General features: G+C 32.2%; 2 protein-coding genes across 3 annotated transcripts; one reads left to right on the top strand and one right to left on the bottom strand.

The window, feature by feature from the left end:
• The first annotated feature begins 10,136 nt into the window (after positions 1-10,136).
• Positions 10,137-16,490, top strand: LOC123888022 (putative respiratory burst oxidase homolog protein H). The gene is made up of 14 exons (XM_045936965.1): positions 10,137-10,723; positions 10,972-11,137; positions 11,582-11,630; positions 11,901-12,014; positions 12,260-13,069; positions 13,378-13,473; positions 13,552-13,667; positions 13,751-13,853; positions 14,204-14,304; positions 14,377-14,542; positions 14,921-15,073; positions 15,165-15,293; positions 15,393-15,471; positions 15,850-16,490. The coding sequence occupies exons 1-14, from the start codon at positions 10,336-10,338 to the stop codon at positions 15,957-15,959; spliced, it is 2,580 nt and encodes an 859-aa protein (XP_045792921.1). The 5' UTR covers positions 10,137-10,335; the 3' UTR covers positions 15,960-16,490.
• A 176-nt stretch (positions 16,491-16,666) lies between these two features.
• LOC123888020 (dol-P-Glc:Glc(2)Man(9)GlcNAc(2)-PP-Dol alpha-1,2-glucosyltransferase) lies at positions 16,667-22,163 on the bottom strand. 2 transcript variants are annotated; one of them, XM_045936963.1, is made up of 10 exons: positions 22,018-22,140; positions 21,404-21,545; positions 20,931-21,127; positions 20,733-20,821; positions 19,316-19,649; positions 18,275-18,539; positions 17,984-18,121; positions 17,691-17,895; positions 17,077-17,219; positions 16,667-16,990 (listed from the first exon to the last, which is right to left on the bottom strand). In XM_045936963.1, exons 3-10 carry the CDS (start codon positions 21,018-21,020, stop codon positions 16,731-16,733), a joined length of 1,524 nt encoding a protein of 507 aa, XP_045792919.1. In that variant the 5' UTR covers positions 21,021-21,127; positions 21,404-21,545; positions 22,018-22,140; the 3' UTR covers positions 16,667-16,730. The 2 variants fall into 2 exon arrangements, with proteins under 2 accessions (XP_045792919.1, XP_045792920.1); XM_045936964.1 differs by lacking the exon at positions 21,404-21,545 and having other exon boundaries at positions 22,018-22,163.
• Positions 22,164-22,426: the final 263 nt, after the last annotated feature.

Below are 22,426 nucleotides of genomic sequence, written 5' to 3'. Positions count from 1 at the left end.
AAATTCATTAAAACTCAAAATATTTATAATGTAGAATTATTCATGATGAACGTTTTTTCTTTGAATCAGTAGGTTAAGAACACAAATAATAGAGAAAAAAATATATTATTGTTCATGATAAATTGTGCTAAAAATTAAACTAGAGATAAAAATAATTAACTAGTTCCTATTACCTGAAAGCAAAATGAAAGCAAAGCACAAAATCAAGCAAAGATGAGATTTATAGATATGAGAAGCCATTGTATATGAAATTAGATTTCACCTTATATTTTATTTCTTCAAGATGTAGGACTATAACATGTTGATTATATACTAACAATAATAATATTATAATAATAAAATATTTTCACCAATAAAATAATAACAAAATATCTATGGAAAAAAGTAAAGAGAAAAAAAAAAAGGATATGCATTGTCCCAGTAAAGTAAAAACTTTTAATGAAAAGTCAAACTATCATTTTTTGAAGCAAAAAGTCAAATAATGAAATCTCAATTATTTAATGAATCTAAAAAACCACTAGTGATTACATGATGTATTTAATGATAAAGATATGCTTGGAATACCTCAGTATCGTACTTTTTAATTTTTCTTTTCATTTTGCTTGGGGTAAGGCCTAGCCCGCCCATGTATATATTTCTTTTATCTATTTTTATTAATACATATGAGCTAATAGATAGAAGAGAGGGATAGGTGGGATACCAACATAGTTGGGATGTCCACTTATAACTTGGTATCTAGACGTTCTTAATTTATAAAAAAAAAATGATTAGCTTTTCAAAACACTCTTTTTCATTTTGTCAAACAAAAACACTCTTTTTCATAGATAGATTCAAACCAACAATTTATTTTTTTTTAAAGACGATTTTAAAAAAAAAAAGTGAAAAATTATATTTTCAAAAGATAACTTTACTACAAACTTATTTTTTAAAAGATGAATATTCCGGTACATATCTTATTTGGATATGTATATCGATAACCGTTGAGGCGAACAAATAGGTTTACAATAGTATACGTTTAATGAAAAATTAGTAAATACTGTATATTTGTGAACTTATTAAAATTGTACATATCAGCAATGTACTAGTACCTATTTAAATAAAAATGTGTACTAAGAATTCATCTTTTGAAAATATATATTTCAAATACAATAAAATCAACAAATCACATAAAGTAAATTAAAAATAAACCCCATTTAAAGAATTATTACCACCTTTTCAAAAGATATATTTGTTTTGTTGATACAAAAGTCACATTATTTTAGAAATATAAATTCATATAAGAAATTCACTTAAATAAATAAAAATAAAAAAAGAAGATAAATTATCAAACAAAAAAAAATCAAGATTTTTCTTTTTAAAAAAAATTATTGCTATTATAAAAAGGGATATGTCTAAATATGAACCACTCAAAAGTGGTTCGAACGTGAACCTTTACAATTTTTATTAAAAAACAAATATTACAATAATGCTATCATATTTTTTAATTTATCAATTTATTCTTAGTATAATTGTGGGTAATGAATGTGGTCCGTGGAGGCATTTAAGTACTCATAAAGTATGGGTACATATGTACAAAAATTGTTATCCATACAAATATGGATACGAGTGTTTTTTCAAATGGTCGGTACAAAAATAAGTATTATACTAGTAGTCTATGTATTAATTACCATCACTAACTTCCACTAATTAGTCAAATTAGACCATTCTTTTTTTGTTAAACCAAAGGTATCCTCTTCGTATAACTGCAGACACTAATCCCCTCGAGGCAACTGAGATTCATTTAAGGAGTTGACATCTTCCAACAAATGTTTCTCCATACACACCAACCAAGAATCGAACTCAGGATCAAATGACTAAGAGACCCAAATATCTTCACTTGTGTCACACCATGTTAATTGGTTCAAATGTGTCCAATGTGCACCAACATTAAAGGTGATCCACGGTAGACCTCTAATCTTTTTCATTTTAACCACATGATCATTTCTTTTATCAAAAAAGAAACCATTAGATTTTTTTACCACTAACACATGATTTTATTTTACACTTGTTCATCTTCTTCTTACCTCCCATTCTCCATTATCTTCATCATCGTCTTCATAAAATATTTGTACGAATATATATATAAAATGATCTAAAATTATTTATAAAAAACATCACTAGCTACAACAACAACTCATCTGATCTCGGTTGCCTACAACACAATCACCACTACTATAGCCTATGTAAATGCATTCTTTGTTGCAAAGGTCAACAGCTTTGCAAATCCCGATGCAGCTTGGTCCAGGTTCATCATCACTAGTTGATAATCCTGCAATTAAAAAAATCAAATAAAAGTATATTAACGCAATTTCTTTCAAGTTCTACTTCTTATCTAGCCTAGCTTTGTGGTGCCATTAGAGCTATGGAAATTGCTCATCAAATGAATTGGCATAATCTGTGGTTGGAAACTAATTCTGCATTGGTGGTTTTGGCTGTCAATAATCCTTCTAGACATGTCACTTGGTCTCTACAAAATAGATGGAAGAATGCTATGGTACTTCTGAAGCAAATGAATTGTTTTGTTACACATATTTTCAAAGAGAAAACCAAGCAGCAGATTCTCTTGCAAACTTTGGTTTAACATTAAAAATTTCTCATCCCACCCACTCACTTTCTCACCTTCCCCCTGTTTTTCCATTTTTGCCCATGGTCAAAAAATTCGGAACTCGTTTTCCGAATTTTTTTGCCTTTAAAAACAACTTCGGAATGTGTTTTCCGAATTTTTTCCAAATTTGACCAGGGGCAAAAATGGAAAAACAGGAGGTAGGTGAGAAAGTGAGTGGGTGGGATGAGAAATTTTCTTTAACATTAACTGAAATTGCTTATTGGAATGAGACTCCTCTATTTATTTTAGATAGTTTCGTTAAGAATCAACTAGGTTTGTCTAGTTTTCGTATTTGCACCTCTTAATGGAGTTTTGGTTCTTGTCCCCTCCATTTGTTTTTGTTGCCCTTTTTAATATATTTTGGGGTGTCTAGCTCTTTGCTAGCATCTTTTTGGTTAAAAAAAAATAATTGTGTGTTTAATTTCAACGCAAAAATTCTATTTTTCTAAAAAAAAAATTAATTACCATAATATTGGTACGAAGTTTTCATTGTCTTTAGCGATGACTAATCTTCGTGGGGAAACATATGGGGCACACAAGGTGGATTCTTCCCTCAAAACCAAATTTTCTCCATATGTTTGAGTCAGGAATCAAACCCATTACCATATACTTAAGGGACCAAGACACTTACTACTTGAATTTAAGACTTTATTTTCCTAATTTTAACAAGTGTCTTAACGACATATATTAGCAAGATTCAACAAGTTATTATTGATCTTTGATCGTATTCGTTATACGGTTATCACTACAAAAAATTTCGGCATTTATCCACGGTTATATTGTAACTGTGGGCATTATAGTCATTTGCCACGGTTTCAGCCGTGGCTAAAATAATCAAGATTTTTATTTTTCTTTCAACACGCGCGGACAGTAATTTATTTCTGCTTTCATTCTTCGTGCTATGGATTCCCATTCTCTCATTTTCATTCATCTTCCAAATTTCTCAATCTTCAACTCTCTCTCTTCCTTCTCTTCAATCCCTAACCACTTCATCCACCTTCTTGATAAGTGGTACACCGTGCACCACTTGATCAACTTGTGCATAATAGAAGCCGCCATATAACAAATATATGTGTTTGCAAATGTATAAAATTGAAAATTCATATAATTAAGTTCTTAATTGAATCATACATCTAAAATATCAAGGTATATTTTTCTTAGAGCAAGAAGCTAGAATAAGTAATTAATTTTCATGCAACATTTATATATATATATATATATATATATATATATATATATATATATATATATATATATATATATATATATATATATATATATATATATATATATATATATATATATTATGAAACTGAAGAGGTAAAACTACTCTTTCTAATTACCTGAAAGTAAAATGAAAGCAACGTACAAAATCCAGCATATACGAGATTGATAGACATGAGAAGCCATTATGTAAGATTTCACCTTGTATATATATTTTTTGTTTTTGCTAGATGTTGGACTAAATCGTCTAAAATATAAATAAAATTATAAAATATATTATACTATTCCAATTGCCTTTGTGACAATATATGCTATACAGTAGTAAATGAATTTATTTCCCATCAATTACCATAATTCTTTTTTCCCTTGGCCATTTTGTGACAATATCAGCCATTGTCTACTCCTCATTACATACTGATTTATTTTAACTGTACTTTTTATGAGTAATAAATTGCCTTAATTTCATTCATTAGGGACACCACCATAAATATCACGATTCTTAGAGTATCTCATTTTTTTTTGGTACATTAATTTTTTTTTAAAAAAAAAAATCATAAATATCTTAATTTCATTCATTAGGGACAACACCATAAATATCATGATTATTAGAGTGTCCCCAATAAAGGTATCTAAGAGAGTTTCATAGACTAATGATACGGTACGTTAACTTTTTTATCATTGGAGTTTCATGACGTGACATAGAGTGTATCAAAATTGATGATACACGTACCTTAAATAAGGTACAGCATCATCAATTTAATGTTATTATTATTTTTATTTTTGGTATATAAATCCAATTTAATAGCTTCCATATATGTCAAAATATTATCGTTTCTCATTAATGTATGATACTCAACAAGGTTGTCAGAACCGGACCGGTCATCGAACCGGTAAACTTACCGGTTCAAGGTTCAATTGGTCGGATCGGGGTTCAACCGGGTCAGACTGTTTTTAATTAAATATATATTTTAACTATTGTATAAATAAAAATATATAATAATTACTCAATATTTTCTAGTTTCACACGTTAAAAAGATAAAATGTCGTAACGTCAATATAAAATAAAAAACTTTAGTACATTAGACATAAAATTTCTAATTCAAACCAAATTAGAAATTACATAATAAACTTAGATCTAAAAAATACTCATTGACTATTAAAATTAGAATCATACAAAACATATAATATAATATTTATTGACTATTAAAATTAGATAAAAAATATCAAAACTATTAACAAAAAGAAAGAAGAGAAATATCAAAAGGGAAATAAAAATATAAAAAAGTGAGGCTAAAAAAAATAGTTTAACAAAAGTTCACTTCTTAATGTGACAAAAGTTTGTTTTTTCTAGAGAAAAAATAAAAAAGTACGAGGTTTGTATTAATGATGTTTGTCTAATATGGAGAAATTACATTTGCGCACTACACTATTAGTCCCAGTGTCCCACATTGCTAGTTTCACAAAACTTTGAAATGTAGCATCACTATAAATAAATTGTGTAAGGTGTTGTTGAAATGTACAGCAAAGAAATGTTTGCAAATGCTTGTGGGGTAAGTGTTCTCTCATTTAATAATGAGATGAATGTTTCCCAATGCAAGTATAGTAGTAAAAAAAAATTATAAAATGAAGTCCGGTTTTGCGGTTCAATGCCCGGTTTTCTTTTTTTTAAGAAAAAAAATTCAGAACCGCTAAACCGCACCGGTCAGTTCACCGGTTGACCCGATTCTTCGCTGGTTCGACCGATTTTTTACTGGTTCGTTAGCTGTCCGTTTTTCAGGCAAAACCGAACCATATACATGGCCGGTTCACGGTCCGACCTTTCCGACCGGCCAATCCGGTCCGATTCTGACAACCTTGATACTCAAAAAATGGTATCATCATTGGAGTAAAATATGTATGAGTTGCATAAATATAACATGGCATTGTAAGGACCACTCGTTAGTAATGTATGATATCTAAAATGGTATCATTTCAAGGTATTCGGTTCCATAGCATATGCACATGTACTTGATGCTCAGAGAAAGAAACTAGACCCTAAAAGTATCAAATGCATTCACTTGGGAGTTAGTGAAGAATCAAAAGCATACAAGCTCTAAGATAATTATAAGCAGGGATGTTGTGTTTGATGAGAAACAAGGTTGGAATTGGAATGAGAAAGGTGAGAGGCAACAAACTCAGCTGGTAGATGACAGTGATGATGACACAGTTGAACTAGTTGCAGAAGAGTCAATCACTATTAAACCAGCAGTTCAAAATGAAAGTGACATGGACACTACTAGTGAAAATGATGATGATGACAATATTGAGAATACTTTAGGGCAAAGAATTAGAAAGCCACCAGGTTGGATGAGAGATTTTGTCACTAACTCAGAGTTACAAGAGCAAGAACAATTGCAAAATCTAGCAGTATTTTGCAATAATGAAGATCCAACCTATTTTGAAGATGCAGTGAAGCTGGCTGTATGGAGAGAAGAAATGGATCAAGAAATTGAACCCATTGAAAAGAATAAAACCTAGGAACTAACTGATTTGCCTCAAGGTATGAAGAAGATAGGTGTGAAATGAGTGTATAAAACCAAATACAATATGCAGGGCAAGGTTGAGAAATACAAAGCTAGATTAGTAGCTAAAGGCTAAACTCGACAACATGGCAGTGACTTCAATGATGTATTTGCACCAGTAGCCAGATGGGACACTATCAGAACTATTCCTGCTTTCAAATAACCGATTATCTCAAAAGCTTAAGCTGTTAGGATAGGGCCACATCAATGGTTTTATATTATTTCTAACACGCCCCCTCACGCAAGAGCCCACTTGGGCTTGAAGCGTGGATAATGCATAGGCCCACCTACCATATGCTTAAATTCCACTTTTTAATTAGAAAGTGAGGGGAGCGGGGATCGAACTCTAGACCACTTAGTCATAGAGGCTCTGATACCATGTCAAATAATCGATTATCCCAAAAACTTAAGCTGTTAGTATAGGGCCACATCAATTGTTTTATATTATTTCTAACACCTGCAAAAGCAGCTTCACAAGGATGGAATGTGTACCAGCTAGATGTGAAAAGTGTTTTCTTACGTGGAGACTTAGTTGAGAATGTGTATCTTGACCAACCAGCTGACTATAACAAAGAAGAGGGAAAGGTGTATAAGCTAAAGAAAGCATTATATTGTGAATATATGTCTTGACAGGAATATTGTTGTTTTGATGATTGACAAAAGAAGTCTGAGAATAACAATGATGCAAAAAGCGGAAAAGATGATCAAGGTTTTCAAGACTTGAGTTATGGACTTATTGAGTTATATTCATATATTTTTTAGGATCCTTATGTGAGTAGTAAAAATAGCTCTCATGAAAATATATCACACACTCATAATAACTTTTATTTAAATGTGATTTTGCATAAAAATATATAACACAATTATTTTGAAATTGCATATTTTATTATAAGGTTTTTGCATATGACGTTGGAGCAAGTTTTCTTCTTTAAAGGCATATCTATTTGGCATAAATTGTTTGAGACTTTCAACATGATTTCTTTCAAACCATATCCTATTATGAATGAGTCATACAATAATTTTTTAGCATTAATTTTGATTTAACGTGTTTTTTCTCTATAATGCTACAATTGATTATTATGATAGCAAAAGAGGCAATAAGGATTTGGCTAATTGATTTCTAACGGCTAGCTGGTTTTTATTGTTCAACGGCTAGTATTTCTTTCAATGCACTAGCTTCTCATATAGACGACTTAAACGGAATTTGGGGTATTTGATAGACGACTTGCAAATTCAGGAGTGTATTTGACAATTTTCCAAATTTTAGTCGGATATTTGACAATTCTGAAATTTCAGGGGTGTATTTGATAGTTCACTCGTGTACTAAGTATAAATTTTGACATGTGTTGTGACCAATACACACGTGCGCGCGCACATACAAGCATTAGATGTAAGTTATGAGCTTTTATCCTTGTTGTGGCCCAAGTGGCGAACAACTTACTTGAATAACAGATGTTAGGTCATGGTCGTGTTTCTATGTCCTAGACCGAGTAAGAGTGCATGTGTATCCTCTTTGATGAGTGTGTTCTAATTCGGGTTGAGGGTCGGTGTTGGTCTTATATATTGTTCCAATTCATCCAAAATTGATTAGGCACTCTAAAACTTGTCGTTCCACAACCCCTAAGCATGAAGCATGTAAGGATGATTCTTACGGAACACTTATGATGGTTCACAACCTACCAAGCATGAAGCCTGTGAGGGTGAGATGTTCGAATTCGAACTTGGTCTTTCAAGTTAGAAAAACTACAGATACGTTGTCTTTGTAGGAAAAATAAGACAACGACAAGTTTCCAATGTCTTATTTTTCATCTCCTGAACACACTGTTTCACTTTGCAAGTTTTCAATTCTAATGGACAAGGCAATTGAGCAAATTTGTGTTCTTTTTCTTGAAATGTATTTTATTTTCAAATTTTTCATTGAAATTTAGATCTCAATTCACCATTTCTTTATTTCTAAAAGCGTTCTACATTCATTTAGTATTAAATAGTGTAGAAAGCTTTTAGAAATGTAAAAAGTCTATTAGGAGTTCCATATCAAAAATGCAACAATTGTTAAAATATTTAAATCATAAAAATATATTTACAAATTATAGACAGGTTGGTGAGTATATAATGTTCAAGATATTTTCTAGCCACGACCTGAGTCTGAAATTATTTAACATTTTTCTATTTTTATACTATTTTATTTTATTGATGAATTTCACGTATAAAATTAATCTATGCAAAATAAAAAAGTTCATTTGGAACACGACTACATATGAATATTGTACGATTAAAAAGAAAAATATCCATATATCACGTACAATTATTAAATTAATCAACCACTACATGTTAGTCACTTAGTCGTGATTTCATGATATGAACCATGCCATAGATTTAGCTTTACTTACATTAATTAATAAATTTCAACTTTGAGCTGGATCAAACATGTGTTTGGTATAATGCTGGCACGTCGATTATTTCATAAATCAATATAAAAATATTTCACATAAAGTGATTGATTTGAGCAAAAAAGTCCAAATATCCAAAGTCAATCACCCCCGATCAAACATTCTTCCATGACATCTCATGTAAACAAAATAATAATTAATAGTAACAACGATGATATAATTCACAAGAAAGTTGTTGATAACCACCACTTGACTCACAGTGCAGAGATTTCCTAGAAAAATAATTATAAATTTAAAATTTAAAATCCATATTAATGATTAAAATGTTATAAAAAAATAAAGACTAAAGTGTTAAGTTAACAGACTAAAAATATAATTTTGACATCTTTAGATATTAGAAACTACTCCATTCGTCCTTAATTATAGATTTTTTTTGTCAAATATCCTAGTGGCTAGAAAATCCGCGTTAAAGGTGAAGAACTGGAATGTCCTGGGTTCGAACCCGCTCCTGCACATATAATGCGATGTCCCTACCAATTGAGCTAAGCTTACGGGACAATTATACGCATTTTTTGAGAGAACAGATTTGTCCCTAAATATAAGTCCATTTTTAAATTATTAAATGCATTTATTATTTTTTTCCAATGATATCCCTAATTAATACTACTATTTTACTTTGAAACATGAAAAGTTAATTGTAAATGCATTTATACGCCAAGGGTAATTTAGTAATGATCATATCCGAAATTTACACATTAATTATACTATCAACATTTTCTAATAGTATATGTGAAAAATGTCAATTGGTGCTATTTAACTACCAACAATATATTAATTAGTCTAAGTAATAAGAGATTTGATCTTCTTAAATAAGTGGCCAGAAGTTCGATCCTAACTCTTGTTTTTATAGAAAATTTCGACTAGGAAATGTGAATTCATTATGTGCTCATCTCAATAGGTTCCTCAGCTGAAATTAGTCGCCCGCTAAACGAAAATGAAAACTTCGTATATATCTATAACAAGTGGCCAAGAGTTCAATCTCCAAAACTTGCATACGAAGAAAATTCGATTGGTTAGAAGCAGAGAATCGATGATTGTATAGCCAGCAAAGTTAAAAATAAGGGTGGTGACTGATGATATACACCTGGATTTTTATAAATACATTGAAAAAAAAATAAAATAAAATAAAAAAGAGAGAGAGAGTATAGGAGTAGTGTATTGGTGACATAAAAGTATGTGCAAAGAAAAAAAACATGTTTATATAGTTTATATGTAACAATTTATTAGTTTTATATGTGTTTGTTGGTTCATAATCATATAGTTTAATTGGTTGAAAACCAGACACACACAAGTGTTGTGTTATTTATTATCAACCAATTTTCCTATAATTAGCAAATCAATAACACAAAAAAATTTACATTTCTCTTTCTCAAATCCTTCATTGACTTTTTCATCTTTCCCTCTAATACCCTTTGTTCTTCATTAGCACAAATTTCTTGTACAATCTTTTTCATTGATGTCAACAGAAAAAGAAGGTACAGATGAATCATCAACATGGATTCTTGAAAGCATTGAGATTGTTCCTAATGTGGAAATTTCTAAAAAGGATGAAGATAATGAAAGTATGGTTATAAAAGCTTCAGATAATGAAGCTTTTTTGAAAAGAAATAATAGTAATGGTAACAACAATATGAGGAATCGAAATAATAGTAATAATAATAATCAAAATGGAAGCAGAATGGTGAGGATGACATCAGGTGCTGCAAGAGGGCTTAAGGGTTTACGGTTTCTTGATAGAACGGTTACAGGAAAAGAAGCTGATGCATGGAGGTCAATTGAGAAACGTTTTACTCAACATGCAGTTGATGGAATGTTATCAAAAGACAAATTTGGAACATGCATTGGTACAATTTTTCTCTGTTCTTTTTTGTTTTTTTATGATGTTTTTTAGTTGTTTGTTTTAAGTTTGAGATGAAGCGCGGACACTCCTCAGGTTAGGCGTGTTCTGGTGTCGGACACCAACACGACACTTATGATTACACTGAATTATGTCATTTCTGTGTTTATGTTCATGTCGTGTCCGTTTCTGTGTCTGTGTTCGTGCTTCATAGTTGAAGAGTTATGAATGTTGAAAAGATTGTTTTGTATATAGGTATGGGAGCAGATTCAAAGGATTTTGCAGGGGAACTGTATGAAGCATTGGCAAGGAGGAGGAATATAAATGCAGAAAATGGAATTACTTTGAATCAAGTTAAAGTTTTTTGGGAGGATATGACTTCTAAAGATCTTGAATCAAGACTTCAAGTGTTCTTTGACATGTAAGTACTTTACACATGCAACTTAATTTATGTATCTACCTTTTGAATGATAAACTTTTTTGATTGACAAATGCTTTGAAGCACGAACACAGAAACGGAGACAGGACACGACACATACACTAACACACCGACACCGGTAATAGTTTGAGAAAATGACATAGTTCATAAGTGTCGGTGTCTTGTCAGCGTCGGACACCGATGCATGTTTGACACTGAGCACCCCTAATCTGTGGAGTATATGTGCTTCATAGGACAAATGTTAATGAAACTCCGTCATCAACCGTATGATAGTAGTTATTTTCCTTCATCGGAGTTTAAACCCCGACTCTTTAACTTCTTTGAATCCCTTAATACAATCCAGTTGTGTTACCCTCTTTTGCATGTTAATTGAATTATTTTATTATATTGAGTGGACTTGCATAAATGAACTAAAGTCATTTTCAGGTGTGACAAGAATGGAGATGGTAGGTTATCAGAAGAGGAGGTTAAGGAGGTGAGTGTTTGAGACCATGAAATTTTCTTATTCTACATTTTCTCCTATGAAGCACTTACCCAGATACGGACACAACACTAATAGAGACATCAATTATAATTTGAAACATTAAAGTGACTGTATATGTTACAAGTGTCAGTGTTGTTTCTGTATCAGATACTAATACATGTCGGACATTCGGACACGCTTTTATTATAAAGTGTCGAGTGTCGGTGCTGTGTACTTTTTCCAATTTTGTGAAACAGAATTCTAACTGTTTTTGTTTAAAAGGTTATAGTGTTGAGTGCTTCTGCAAATAGATTGGGAAATTTAAAACAACATGCTGATGGATATGCAGCTCTCATTATGGAAGAGCTTGATCCAGATCATAATGGATATATAGAGGTTAGTATTAGAAGCATATAAAATTTATAGAAAATAGAAGATGCACCGACAGTATTAAATAGTTTTACAATGACATCCAATGACCATCTGTATTCTGCCAAATCACATAGATATTTTAAACTATATGACATGGCAAATTGATGGTTTCTTATTGGATAATCGTGTAAAACTATTTTACACGGTTAGTGCATGTCCATTAAACTCTAAAATTTAACTACATTTATCTTTTGTTGTTGTTTGTATAGATGTGGCAGCTTGAAACTCTATTAAGGGAAATGGTTAGTGCAGAAGATGGTACAACAAAACTTAGTAATCAAACACAGACATTAACTAAAGCTATGATACCATGTAAATATAGAACTCCTGTTAGAAAATTTATAACAACAACCACAGAATTTGTACATGAAAAATGGAAAAAAATATGGATTATCACACTTTGGATAATCATAAATTTGATACTTTTTGTTTGGAAGTTTAACCAATACAAGCAAACAGCAGCATATGAAATAATGGGATCATGTCTTTGCTTAGCAAAAGGTGCTGCCGAGACTCTCAAATTCAACATGGCTCTAATTGTCCTTACAATGTGCAGAGGAACTCTTACGAAACTAAGAGGATCGTTTCTTAGTCAAATCATCCCTTTTGATGATAACATAAACTTTCACAAGATAATTGCAGTTGGTGTAGTTATAGGGACTTCAATCCATGTAGGGATGCATGTAAGTTGCGATTTTCCGAGACTAATTTCTTGTCCAAAAGAAAAGTTCATGCCGATACTTGGACACAGTTTTGATTATAAGCAGCCTACTTATCTTACCCTAGTTGAAAGTATTCCTGGTTCAACTGGAATTTTCATGGTTTTGATTATGGCTTTTACTTTCACTTTGGCTACACATTACTTCCGAAAAAGTGTTGTCAAGTTACCTTCACCGTTACATCATTTGGCTGGCTTCAATTCCTTTTGGTATGCTCATCATTTGCTTATTCTGGTTTACATACTCCTTGTCATGCACGGCTACTTTCTATTTCTCAAAAAGGATTGGAAAAGTAAGACGGTATGCATCGCTCTCTTAACTTTTTTATTTCGAAATGGAAATTCAGTATACTAGTGTTGTCAATAAAGGATTGCAGAAAATAGCAATCTGTTCAAATTCTGCTATGGTACAATGCTATAGAGCCACTTCGCCGGCTATTTGAGAACACCTTGTACTAAATAGTGTATCGCGGAACAATAGCGATATGTTGAAATTCTGCTACGCTATAACCCTGCAGCATCGCCATAGCAGCTATTTGACAACACTCCATTATACATATTCTGATTTCACGTTTATAACGTAGTTAATATAATCTGCTGTGGAAACAGACATGGATGTACCTCGCAGTGCCATTAGTACTCTATGCTACAGAAAGGATTCATCCATTTTATAAGGGTAAAGATCACCGCGTGAGCATCATTAAGGTACGTGCCAACGACTTATTCTCGTTGATTTTATCTACGACGAAACAGGAAAATGATCTTACTATATGAAAATTTCAGGCAATAATATACACAGGAAATGTTCTAGCACTATACATGACTAAACCACCAGCATTCAAGTATAAAAGTGGAATGTATCTTTTTGTCAAGTGTCCAGATATATCGAAATTTGAATGGTAATCATGATCAATATTTTGATCTCAAATGTTAATTTTGCTGAAAAATTACTTAGGATAATCAAATTTACTATTTTGTACAGGCATCCTTTCTCCATCACCTCTGCACCTGGAGATGATTACTTGAGTGTTCATATCAGAACCTTAGGAGATTGGACTACAGAACTTAGAAATACATTCGCAAAGGTGATGTTTATGTATGAACTCAAAACTATATGTTAAATTAGTCAAGGTTTATACGAGACAGTTAAATATGTTTTTAGTCCATATAAAACTGCGGATCTTTCAAGCTTAGTTCCTATAAAAAAAATTGACCATTTTCCGCACCTGCCTTTTATCCCTACCAGTGTCCCTTAGAAAGAAACTATAAGCACCCGTTTTTATAAAAGGTATGAGAAAAATGAATATTTTACGGAGACTAAAAACATATTTAACCTATTGTTAAAAAAAAAAAAAAAAAAACATATTTAACCTTACGATTATGATAATTGATGAATATCTAGTTGTATACTATTTACTAAGACTTGAACATGCAGGCTTGTGAGCCTGAAAGTGCAGTACCAAGAAGGGGGAGCCTTATAAGGATGGAAACTAGAGCAAATACAGCAGATTCGAGCTTTGATGCTTCAAAACCAAGGTGAATAAAAACTCTTGGTTCTTATGTTTCCGATGTTATGTATATGTACTAATATTGTTTAACTCTTTGTAGCATTAGGTATCCAAAGATCCTCATTAAAGGACCCTATGGAGCACCAGCACAAAACTATAAGCATTATGATGTACTCTTGCTCGTTGGTCTAGGAATTGGAGCCACACCAATGATAAGTATTTTGAAAGATATCTTGAACCATATGAAGATGGGAACTCCTCCAAATGTAAGTGATAACGAGCCAATTTGACCGACATTTTAGATTGAAGACTTGTCTGACATTGGAACGACACTAACATATATATGGTTACATTAAATCACATTATTTTTCTCAAATTATTACTGATGTCTATGTGTCACTGTTGTGTCTGATGTCCATGTATGTGTCGGTACTTCATAGCTTCTCCAAAACTACTTATGGAATTAGTTTCTCGATTTCTTAGAAGCTGTCTCGTTTAACTTCTGCATAAACATATATCATAAATGAAGAACAAAAGCTCTCATAAACTTTCATAAATTACACCAAGATTAACAAAGTTCATAAACTTTTTTGTTGTATATTTATATTTTATGCATAAGTATTAATTCATAGTTAACTTAACAGACAAGTTACCGGAAGGACTCCTTCAGTACCAATCCCTCCAACGAAGATAGAAAAGGTCCTGAAAGAGCATATTTTTATTGGGTAACAAGGGAACAAGCTTCATTTGAATGGTTCAAAGGTGTCATGGATGATATTGCAGAATATGATAGTGATGTAAGATTAAGTACTAAACTTTTTTGTTCCTTGTTTTTAACCTCCATGTAACACAAATCATAGAAATTTTTAACATGTTTAAATGATGCAGGGTATTATAGAAATGCATAACTATTTGACTAGTGTCTATGAAGAAGGTGATGCAAGGTCTGCACTTATTGCTATGATTCAGAAATTACAACATGCTAAAAATGGAGTCGATGTAGTTTCAGAAAGCCGGGTATATATCGATTTAGTTCTTAATTAGTGTTAATAACAGTTTTTCATCATGGAATTAAAGATTAAGGTTTTATTATATGATGATGTTATCACATTCCAGATAAGAACTCATTTTGCAAGACCAAACTGGAAAAAAGTCTTCTCTCAATTAGCTGACTCACATCAAAGTTCTCGTATAGGTACGCATAATTGCAATTCTCGTTGATAAATTCAAAAGCATTATTTGATTTGAGAAAACGTTTTATATTCTTACTTTTGATTACAAAACTGTCACACTATCTTCGTCGTTTTCTGTTTTCAAATATTTGTATGGAAACAGTAAAAAAAAAACTTTGTTTCATTGTTTCCGATTCAAATATTTGAAATTAGGAAGCACGATAACAGTAATGTGGCAGGTTCTTTTTATAAAAAATAAACATGTTTTCTCCGATCACATATTCGGGAGGTAACTAAAGTTTAGTAAATGATAGTTTTAGCCATGGTTCAAACTCGGGGCTACTCGATCGTTTCAACCCTAACTTAAGTTTCGTTAACCATTTGCTACTTTCTTGATTCAGGTGTATTTTACTGTGGAAGTCCAACTCTTACAAAAACATTGAAGGACCTTTGTCAGGAATTTAGCCTAAACTCATCTACCCGCTTTCAGTTTCACAAAGAAAACTTTTGAAGGAACAATCCACACAGCATCAATCCAGAATTATCTGTTGCATCTTGTTTCATCAACCAAACATAAGACTGTAGAATTTTTTTTATGAGCTGTGCTATTTATAGCGAAAGTTATTGTCCCGAATCTGTCATGAATGAGTATTGAGCGTTACATCTTGTGCTCAGCAGAAAACATGGGTGGATTGGAAGTAAAATGAAGGTCTGCTACAGTAACCATATGCCCGTCATGATATTTTTGTGAAATGGTTTTCGCGTAAAGTAGCATTTGCCTCTTTTGATACATAGTTCAGTAAATATGTATTAAATTCTTTGTAAGATTTTTGTAAGTAGAAAGATGTTGTAGAATATGTGTTGTATTTGCTTAGATCTTCATAGTGTTGTTCATTTATTTTTCTTTCACTTTGTTTTTGTCCCTTCTTTTATCCCGAAAAAAAGATATTTTCTCATTGGTTCAGAACATAAGCCATGTTTGTTAAACATCTTATAGAACAAATGTTTATCATAATAAGCACTTATGTTAAGCTTACATAAACTATCTTGGAGAACTTATGAAAATATGCTGAAAAAGTTTATAAAAGCTATTTTGGCAAAGAGAGTGAGTGAAAATGTAGCAAGTTTATAAAAGTAATTTTGATCTGACTATCCAAACAACTTAAGTTTCTAAACAGAATCACATTGCTTTGAACTAGCTTTTACCCAAAATAAATCTACAAAATCAGTTTATGCTACCTCATAATCAAACACACTAATTTGACTTAATTTATCAGTTAAGTCACCATATAAATCTTTGAATCCCAGGTTCATGATCCCAATGAAAAGGCCGAAACAAAAACATCAGCATTGTAAAGATATTGACACCAACATATAGCATCCCTGTAAGAAGCCAATGCTGATCATCCCTAATGTTACAGTGAAGCACAAAGAAATAGAATGGTATGGTGTAATATCTGAACTCTATGAGTGGAGTTGGTACAAGAACAGCAGCTGTAGCCAAGAAGTGTGCCAATATCCATAATTTACTTCTAACTTTCCCTGTTTGAGAAAAGATTACAGTTAATTAGTTATAACGCCGCAAGCAATTGAACCAAACAAAATACTTAGTTTGGAAATGAACTAACCCAACATATGGATGATTGAAAGCCATGAATACATATAAACCGGCACTAGAAGATATCTAATTGACCAGTGAGCCATGATGACTTTCCTCCAGAGATAGAAAGGGTAATGCCGATTATCGGCAAGAAGGTAAGGATGAGCTACACTGCAATATTCATAAGTATTAATTTAGATTTAGATTGAGTATAGCTTCATGAATAAGAGTTAACTTTCATGTATTAAAGATTTAGATTGAGTTGAGCTTCATGAGTAAGTATTGCGAGATTCATGCATCATATGTATTAATTTTCATGTATTATAGAGATTTAGATTGAGCCGAGCTTCGCGAGTAAAGTGTTGGGAGATTCATGCAACATGCATTAAAATGTATTGCTTGATATGAAATCAATGGATAGAACCGGTCCTCAAACTGTATCAAATGAAAATAATACTCCATCCGTGACATTTTATAAGCAAATTTCACCTTTCTAGGTTCATTGCATAATTAATGTATGCAATGAACCTAGAAAGGTGAAATTTGCTTATAAAATGTCACGGAGGGAGTAGAATATAACAAAAATCAAAATACAGAATCTGCTTGCTACTAGTTAAATTAGTGGTATGAGTCTGATGTAACCTGAAAAAATGTACAGAGAAAATGCCAGCAATAAGGGCCAGGAACATCTGAATGTAACTAAGGGGCCTACTTCTCCAAAACAACTGAAACATGTCCACAGCATGAGTGAAAGTGAAATGCATGGGAGCCTGAGCCAAAACAGAAACTAAACTAAAATATAGTATCTGAGCAAAATGTGGGGTAACAGCATGTGCTTCTTTTGCACCTGCAGTGTCAGTAAGATATGTTATGTTAGAAAGAGGGTCTTATTGACCAAATTGATCATAAGGGATAGCCAGAAACGAATGTTATACCAAGAACAATACTCCCATTCAAATAGACAAATACAAGAAAGGCCATCAACACCATGAGAAAAGGACTAAATGAAATTATAAGCTCCCACTTCATATGCCATAATGTTAACAGAACTGCCCAAATTTCATCAACCAAACCTGTAAAATAATATTAATATGTTTATGCGTTGCACAATATGAAGGAGTGGGATGGATTAATTTTCTGCAATGAATTTGGTTATAAAGATTTTATTTTCTTATATATGAGCATAAAAGAGACTTTGTGGTTTTCCTAAACATGTAGAAGCAAACCTGAAGACAAGGAAGGAGAAGATGCGTTTATCCGAGGCAAAGAGTGCTCAGCAGTATTTACAGTTTTAACAGACTTTCGCCTTTTCAGATTTAAACCCTTTGCACTTGTAGCATATGTGAAGTCATGCTCGATTGATACATCTGACTTGGCTGTTCTTGAATTGCCCTTTCCATACATAAGAGAAATGTCTATTATACCGGTGCATGCAACGAAAAGGACCCATATAATATTTGTTTGTCGAACAACCACTCCAAAGGCTCCAACCTACATAAACAATATCGAATTTGTTACTGCCACTCTAATAACTACAATTACAAATAATATAGTGCTAAAGGCAAAATAGTCCACACATATTAAGTGTCTAAACCTACTCATCAACATACATAAAAAGGGGGAAAATTGATTAAAAGACCTCTCTCCCGTGACTCAATAAAGTTGTTAATGCAGAAAATATTTTTAATATATTTACAATCTCAATACTAATGGTGCAGGGTTGAAAGGTTTCTCCTTAGAGCTTCCTCATATGGTAGACTCTGTAAGAACTTACAAGTACCAAATGTCATACAAACCAAACTCAAGAAACCAAGTAAATAGACTAAGTTTATGATCTAGAATCAAGCTTACAACAGAAAAAAAATGGAAAAAAAAGAAAGAAAAAAAAAAAAACCATTTGAAATAAGAACAGCTAAGAAAAGAAAACTAATTCAGAGTACAAAAATAATTTTCATTTAAGATTTTTCTAAAATCAGATGATCATGAGGAATTAACTAAGTATACTTTGAAATATTGTCTACCAATAATGATAAGAATATATTTTCCCCTAGTTATAAGTACAATGGATTATAATAAGAAACAAACGAGGTTTGTGTAGTTAGTATCTTCAGTAAGAAATATCAAGTTATAAACAGTGGGCATCTGCATCTGTAAACACGTGACATTAAAATTAAAGAACTAAAACAACTATAATATATACACCCAGAAAAATCTAGATTTCAATTTATATCTCATGTGTGCAACATAAAAGTCTAAATATACCTTACCAATGCACTACACCAGTAATTCTTTTTCAAACTTGCAAGATACATAGCCAGCACTGCAGTAACAGATGCAACATCCGTATAATAAAGAAAAGTGAAGAACCAATGAAGGGGGTACAAGGATAGGACAACTGCATGAAGCATTGCCTTTCTGTCACCAAGTGCTGGTTTCAAGTGAATAATGATGTCATATAGAATTACACTGCATATGACTGCTAAGACACCATTGATTGATCGAAGAATGGAAGCAGAGCAGATATCAAAAAATGATGAAGCAGGTTCTACACAGTAAAAGCCTGGAAACAATGAAGCAATATGGGCAAGTGAAAGATAGTACCTGCAAAAGTTGTTACAATGTAAAGATCAACAGTGGTCTTTGATACTACATTATACTTTAGATAACTTATATTCGGTAGTTGACAATGATAATAATATTCATCTAGGAAAATTCTTCAAGTTCACTCAAATTCCTGATCCTCGGATTTGAGCAGTACATAAGCTATTATCTTCTAGCCGAGCTAGGTAGTTAGAAAGAATTTAGCAAACATTCGGATTTGAGCAGTACGTAAACTATTATCTTCTTTCTCAGATGTGTATTATGTATTTACTCCATCAATTAAACAGTATATTCATGGCATAACCCTATGGTTGTTTCCATTAGTATGATTCTTCATTTATTAATCACACTACAGTTAGATCAAACAAAACAACCATTCAGTTATAAATTGCTTTTCATTCTTCAAGAGTGCTTAATGATATTTGTTTACAAATGTCACCCAAAAGAATGACCAATGTCTACACATTAATCAAATTTCACCAACTGCAGTCCCAACTAAATTACCAAAGTAGACTAAGAGTTTTATATGTTGATAGATCAATAAAAGTCCTATCATGTCCAGAAAACATCAAAATTTCAGATCATATATTCCTACATACAGCTGCTTCCTTTCCATGTGCTTACATGAAATATATTCAGGACACCATTGCAAAAACAAACTGCAAAAGCCACGAGTTGGTATCTACTATCTATTTAGATGTTTCTGAATGATTTAATATTTTCTGGTCTCCATGATATCATGTGTTCTTACCATTCCCTTTTCATTTTTACTTTCTTTTTGATTTAAGTGTATGGGGGAAGAGCTGCCGCATTCCACGGACAAGGCATACTACATGCTTAAGACAGGATTTATAGTAGTAGTTATTTTCTATCGCCTAACAAGGAAGATCAACGGCTGTGAGAATTGAACCTAAGCCTCTCAAGCAAAGTGATTTGTTCGTTACCAGCTGAACTAACCTCCATTGGCAGTTTAATATATAAATTATTTGTTTATTACCGGAAAAACAGTATAATATCAGCTATTGAGATCAAATATTACGTAAAGATGGAAACAGGGGAGAACAAAGAGATAACAAAACATACAGGCCAGGTGGGGTGGTAATCATAGGGTCCCAACTTCTGAAATTACCCTTGCAGTACTGCTGAGCCTGTGGTATATGAAATATCTCATCCTGCAAATCATAGGTATATATTGAATGAACATTAAAATTCTTCAGTTTCGTTTAAAATATCAGTAATAACTGTTTGTTCCATTCAACTAGTTATTAAACTTTTCCTTACCATATATGGCTCAGGAACTATGTGATTGACTATTATGGTTATAGGAATAACCCATGAGCTCACTATTGCTGCAAGAGCAAGTTTTCCCATTTCACCGTCTTTCTTCAGTGATAACAGTACCAGAATAATTGGAATTCTATGCGTCAAAAACTGTACATCAATGTCACGTGCAACTGTTACGACTTGGCATTCTCAACCTGAATTGTCAAACAAAAGTCTTCCCATGAACAACCAACAAGGAAAACACGATTAATCTATAACTTGGTATAGTAAAGAAGGTGCAGAACTAAACTGAATACAAATATGTGTGGATTAGTCTCCCTAAAATCAAGTCGAAAATGAAGTGATATAAAATCTTGAATGACTTCACACAAATGACACAACCACTAGGCTAATAAATACATCGTGTCATTTTCCACAGTTAACCAATACTTAAACATTGCCAACAAATATTTTAGAAATATCCAACTAACCAAAATATTGAGGCCCCTGTGCTGAAAGATAGTGATGCCCATGAACAGGGCCTCCCCTTATCAACAATAATAAGTTCAAGCTATGGAGCACCGATACATTAATTTGAAATGTATCTCCCCAATGTCGGACACGCCATGGTATCTAACATTGACACATTAGTTATGATCAATCACTTGTACTTTCTCAAATTATTATCATCGGTGCCTACGACTCTACGAGTTAGTAGTATAATGTTCGTGTCTGGGTCCGTGCTTCATAAAACTCGAGATCTTATTAATCAAGAATTAAGCAAATAACTTGATGATACTTGATTTAATTTTTAACAGCCCAAATAAAAAAGTCTGCAAAATTGAGATATGTCAAAATGCAAAAAATCACTACATTGTCTTCCATTTTCACTGGAAAATTATCACCTACAACACTTAAAAACAACAAAGGGAAAGAAAACAAAGGAAAATAACAACCAGAAACTGGTTCGCATTTTTCTTAAAATAATACACATTGAGATTTGTCATCAATACAGATATTCCATACCACAAAATTGAAATTTCTAACAGTGTTATGAAGAATAATCGCGCCGGATTGCATTAGAAAAAGAGAGAAAGAGGAAAACCTGGAATTTAAGGCGGCCGGCAACTAACTCCGGCCAGATTTTTGTTTTCCGGGGCGGCCAGTTGAGTTCAGTGCGACGGGTTTCTGAGATGGAAGGGACCTAAGCAAAAGGAAGTGGGTTTGGTTGGGCTTGAAATTAGAATTTCTTTTTTGTAAGTAAATTATTTTTCTTTTATCAAAGTAAATTAATTAATTAAATTAAATATATTGTTACAAAGTAGTAGTGTTTTAAAATCGAGAAATGCTAAGTTACTATATTTGATTTAATGATAAAATATTTGAATAATATATTAGAGGTTCCGGTTTGATCCCCAACTTCATTGTAAAAAAAAATTGAGAATGCTTATTGAAGGAGCAGTTTTTTAATAACTCAAAAAATAAGAGGAACCTTTAGCCATTGAAGAAGTGAG

The sequence above is a fragment of the Trifolium pratense genome, linkage group LG6 (assembly GCF_020283565.1).
Source record: "Trifolium pratense cultivar HEN17-A07 linkage group LG6, ARS_RC_1.1, whole genome shotgun sequence".
Lineage (NCBI taxonomy): Eukaryota > Viridiplantae > Streptophyta > Magnoliopsida > Fabales > Fabaceae > Trifolium > Trifolium pratense.
Note: the sequence above shows the minus strand (reverse complement) of the source record. Positions and strands in the feature narration are given on the sequence as shown.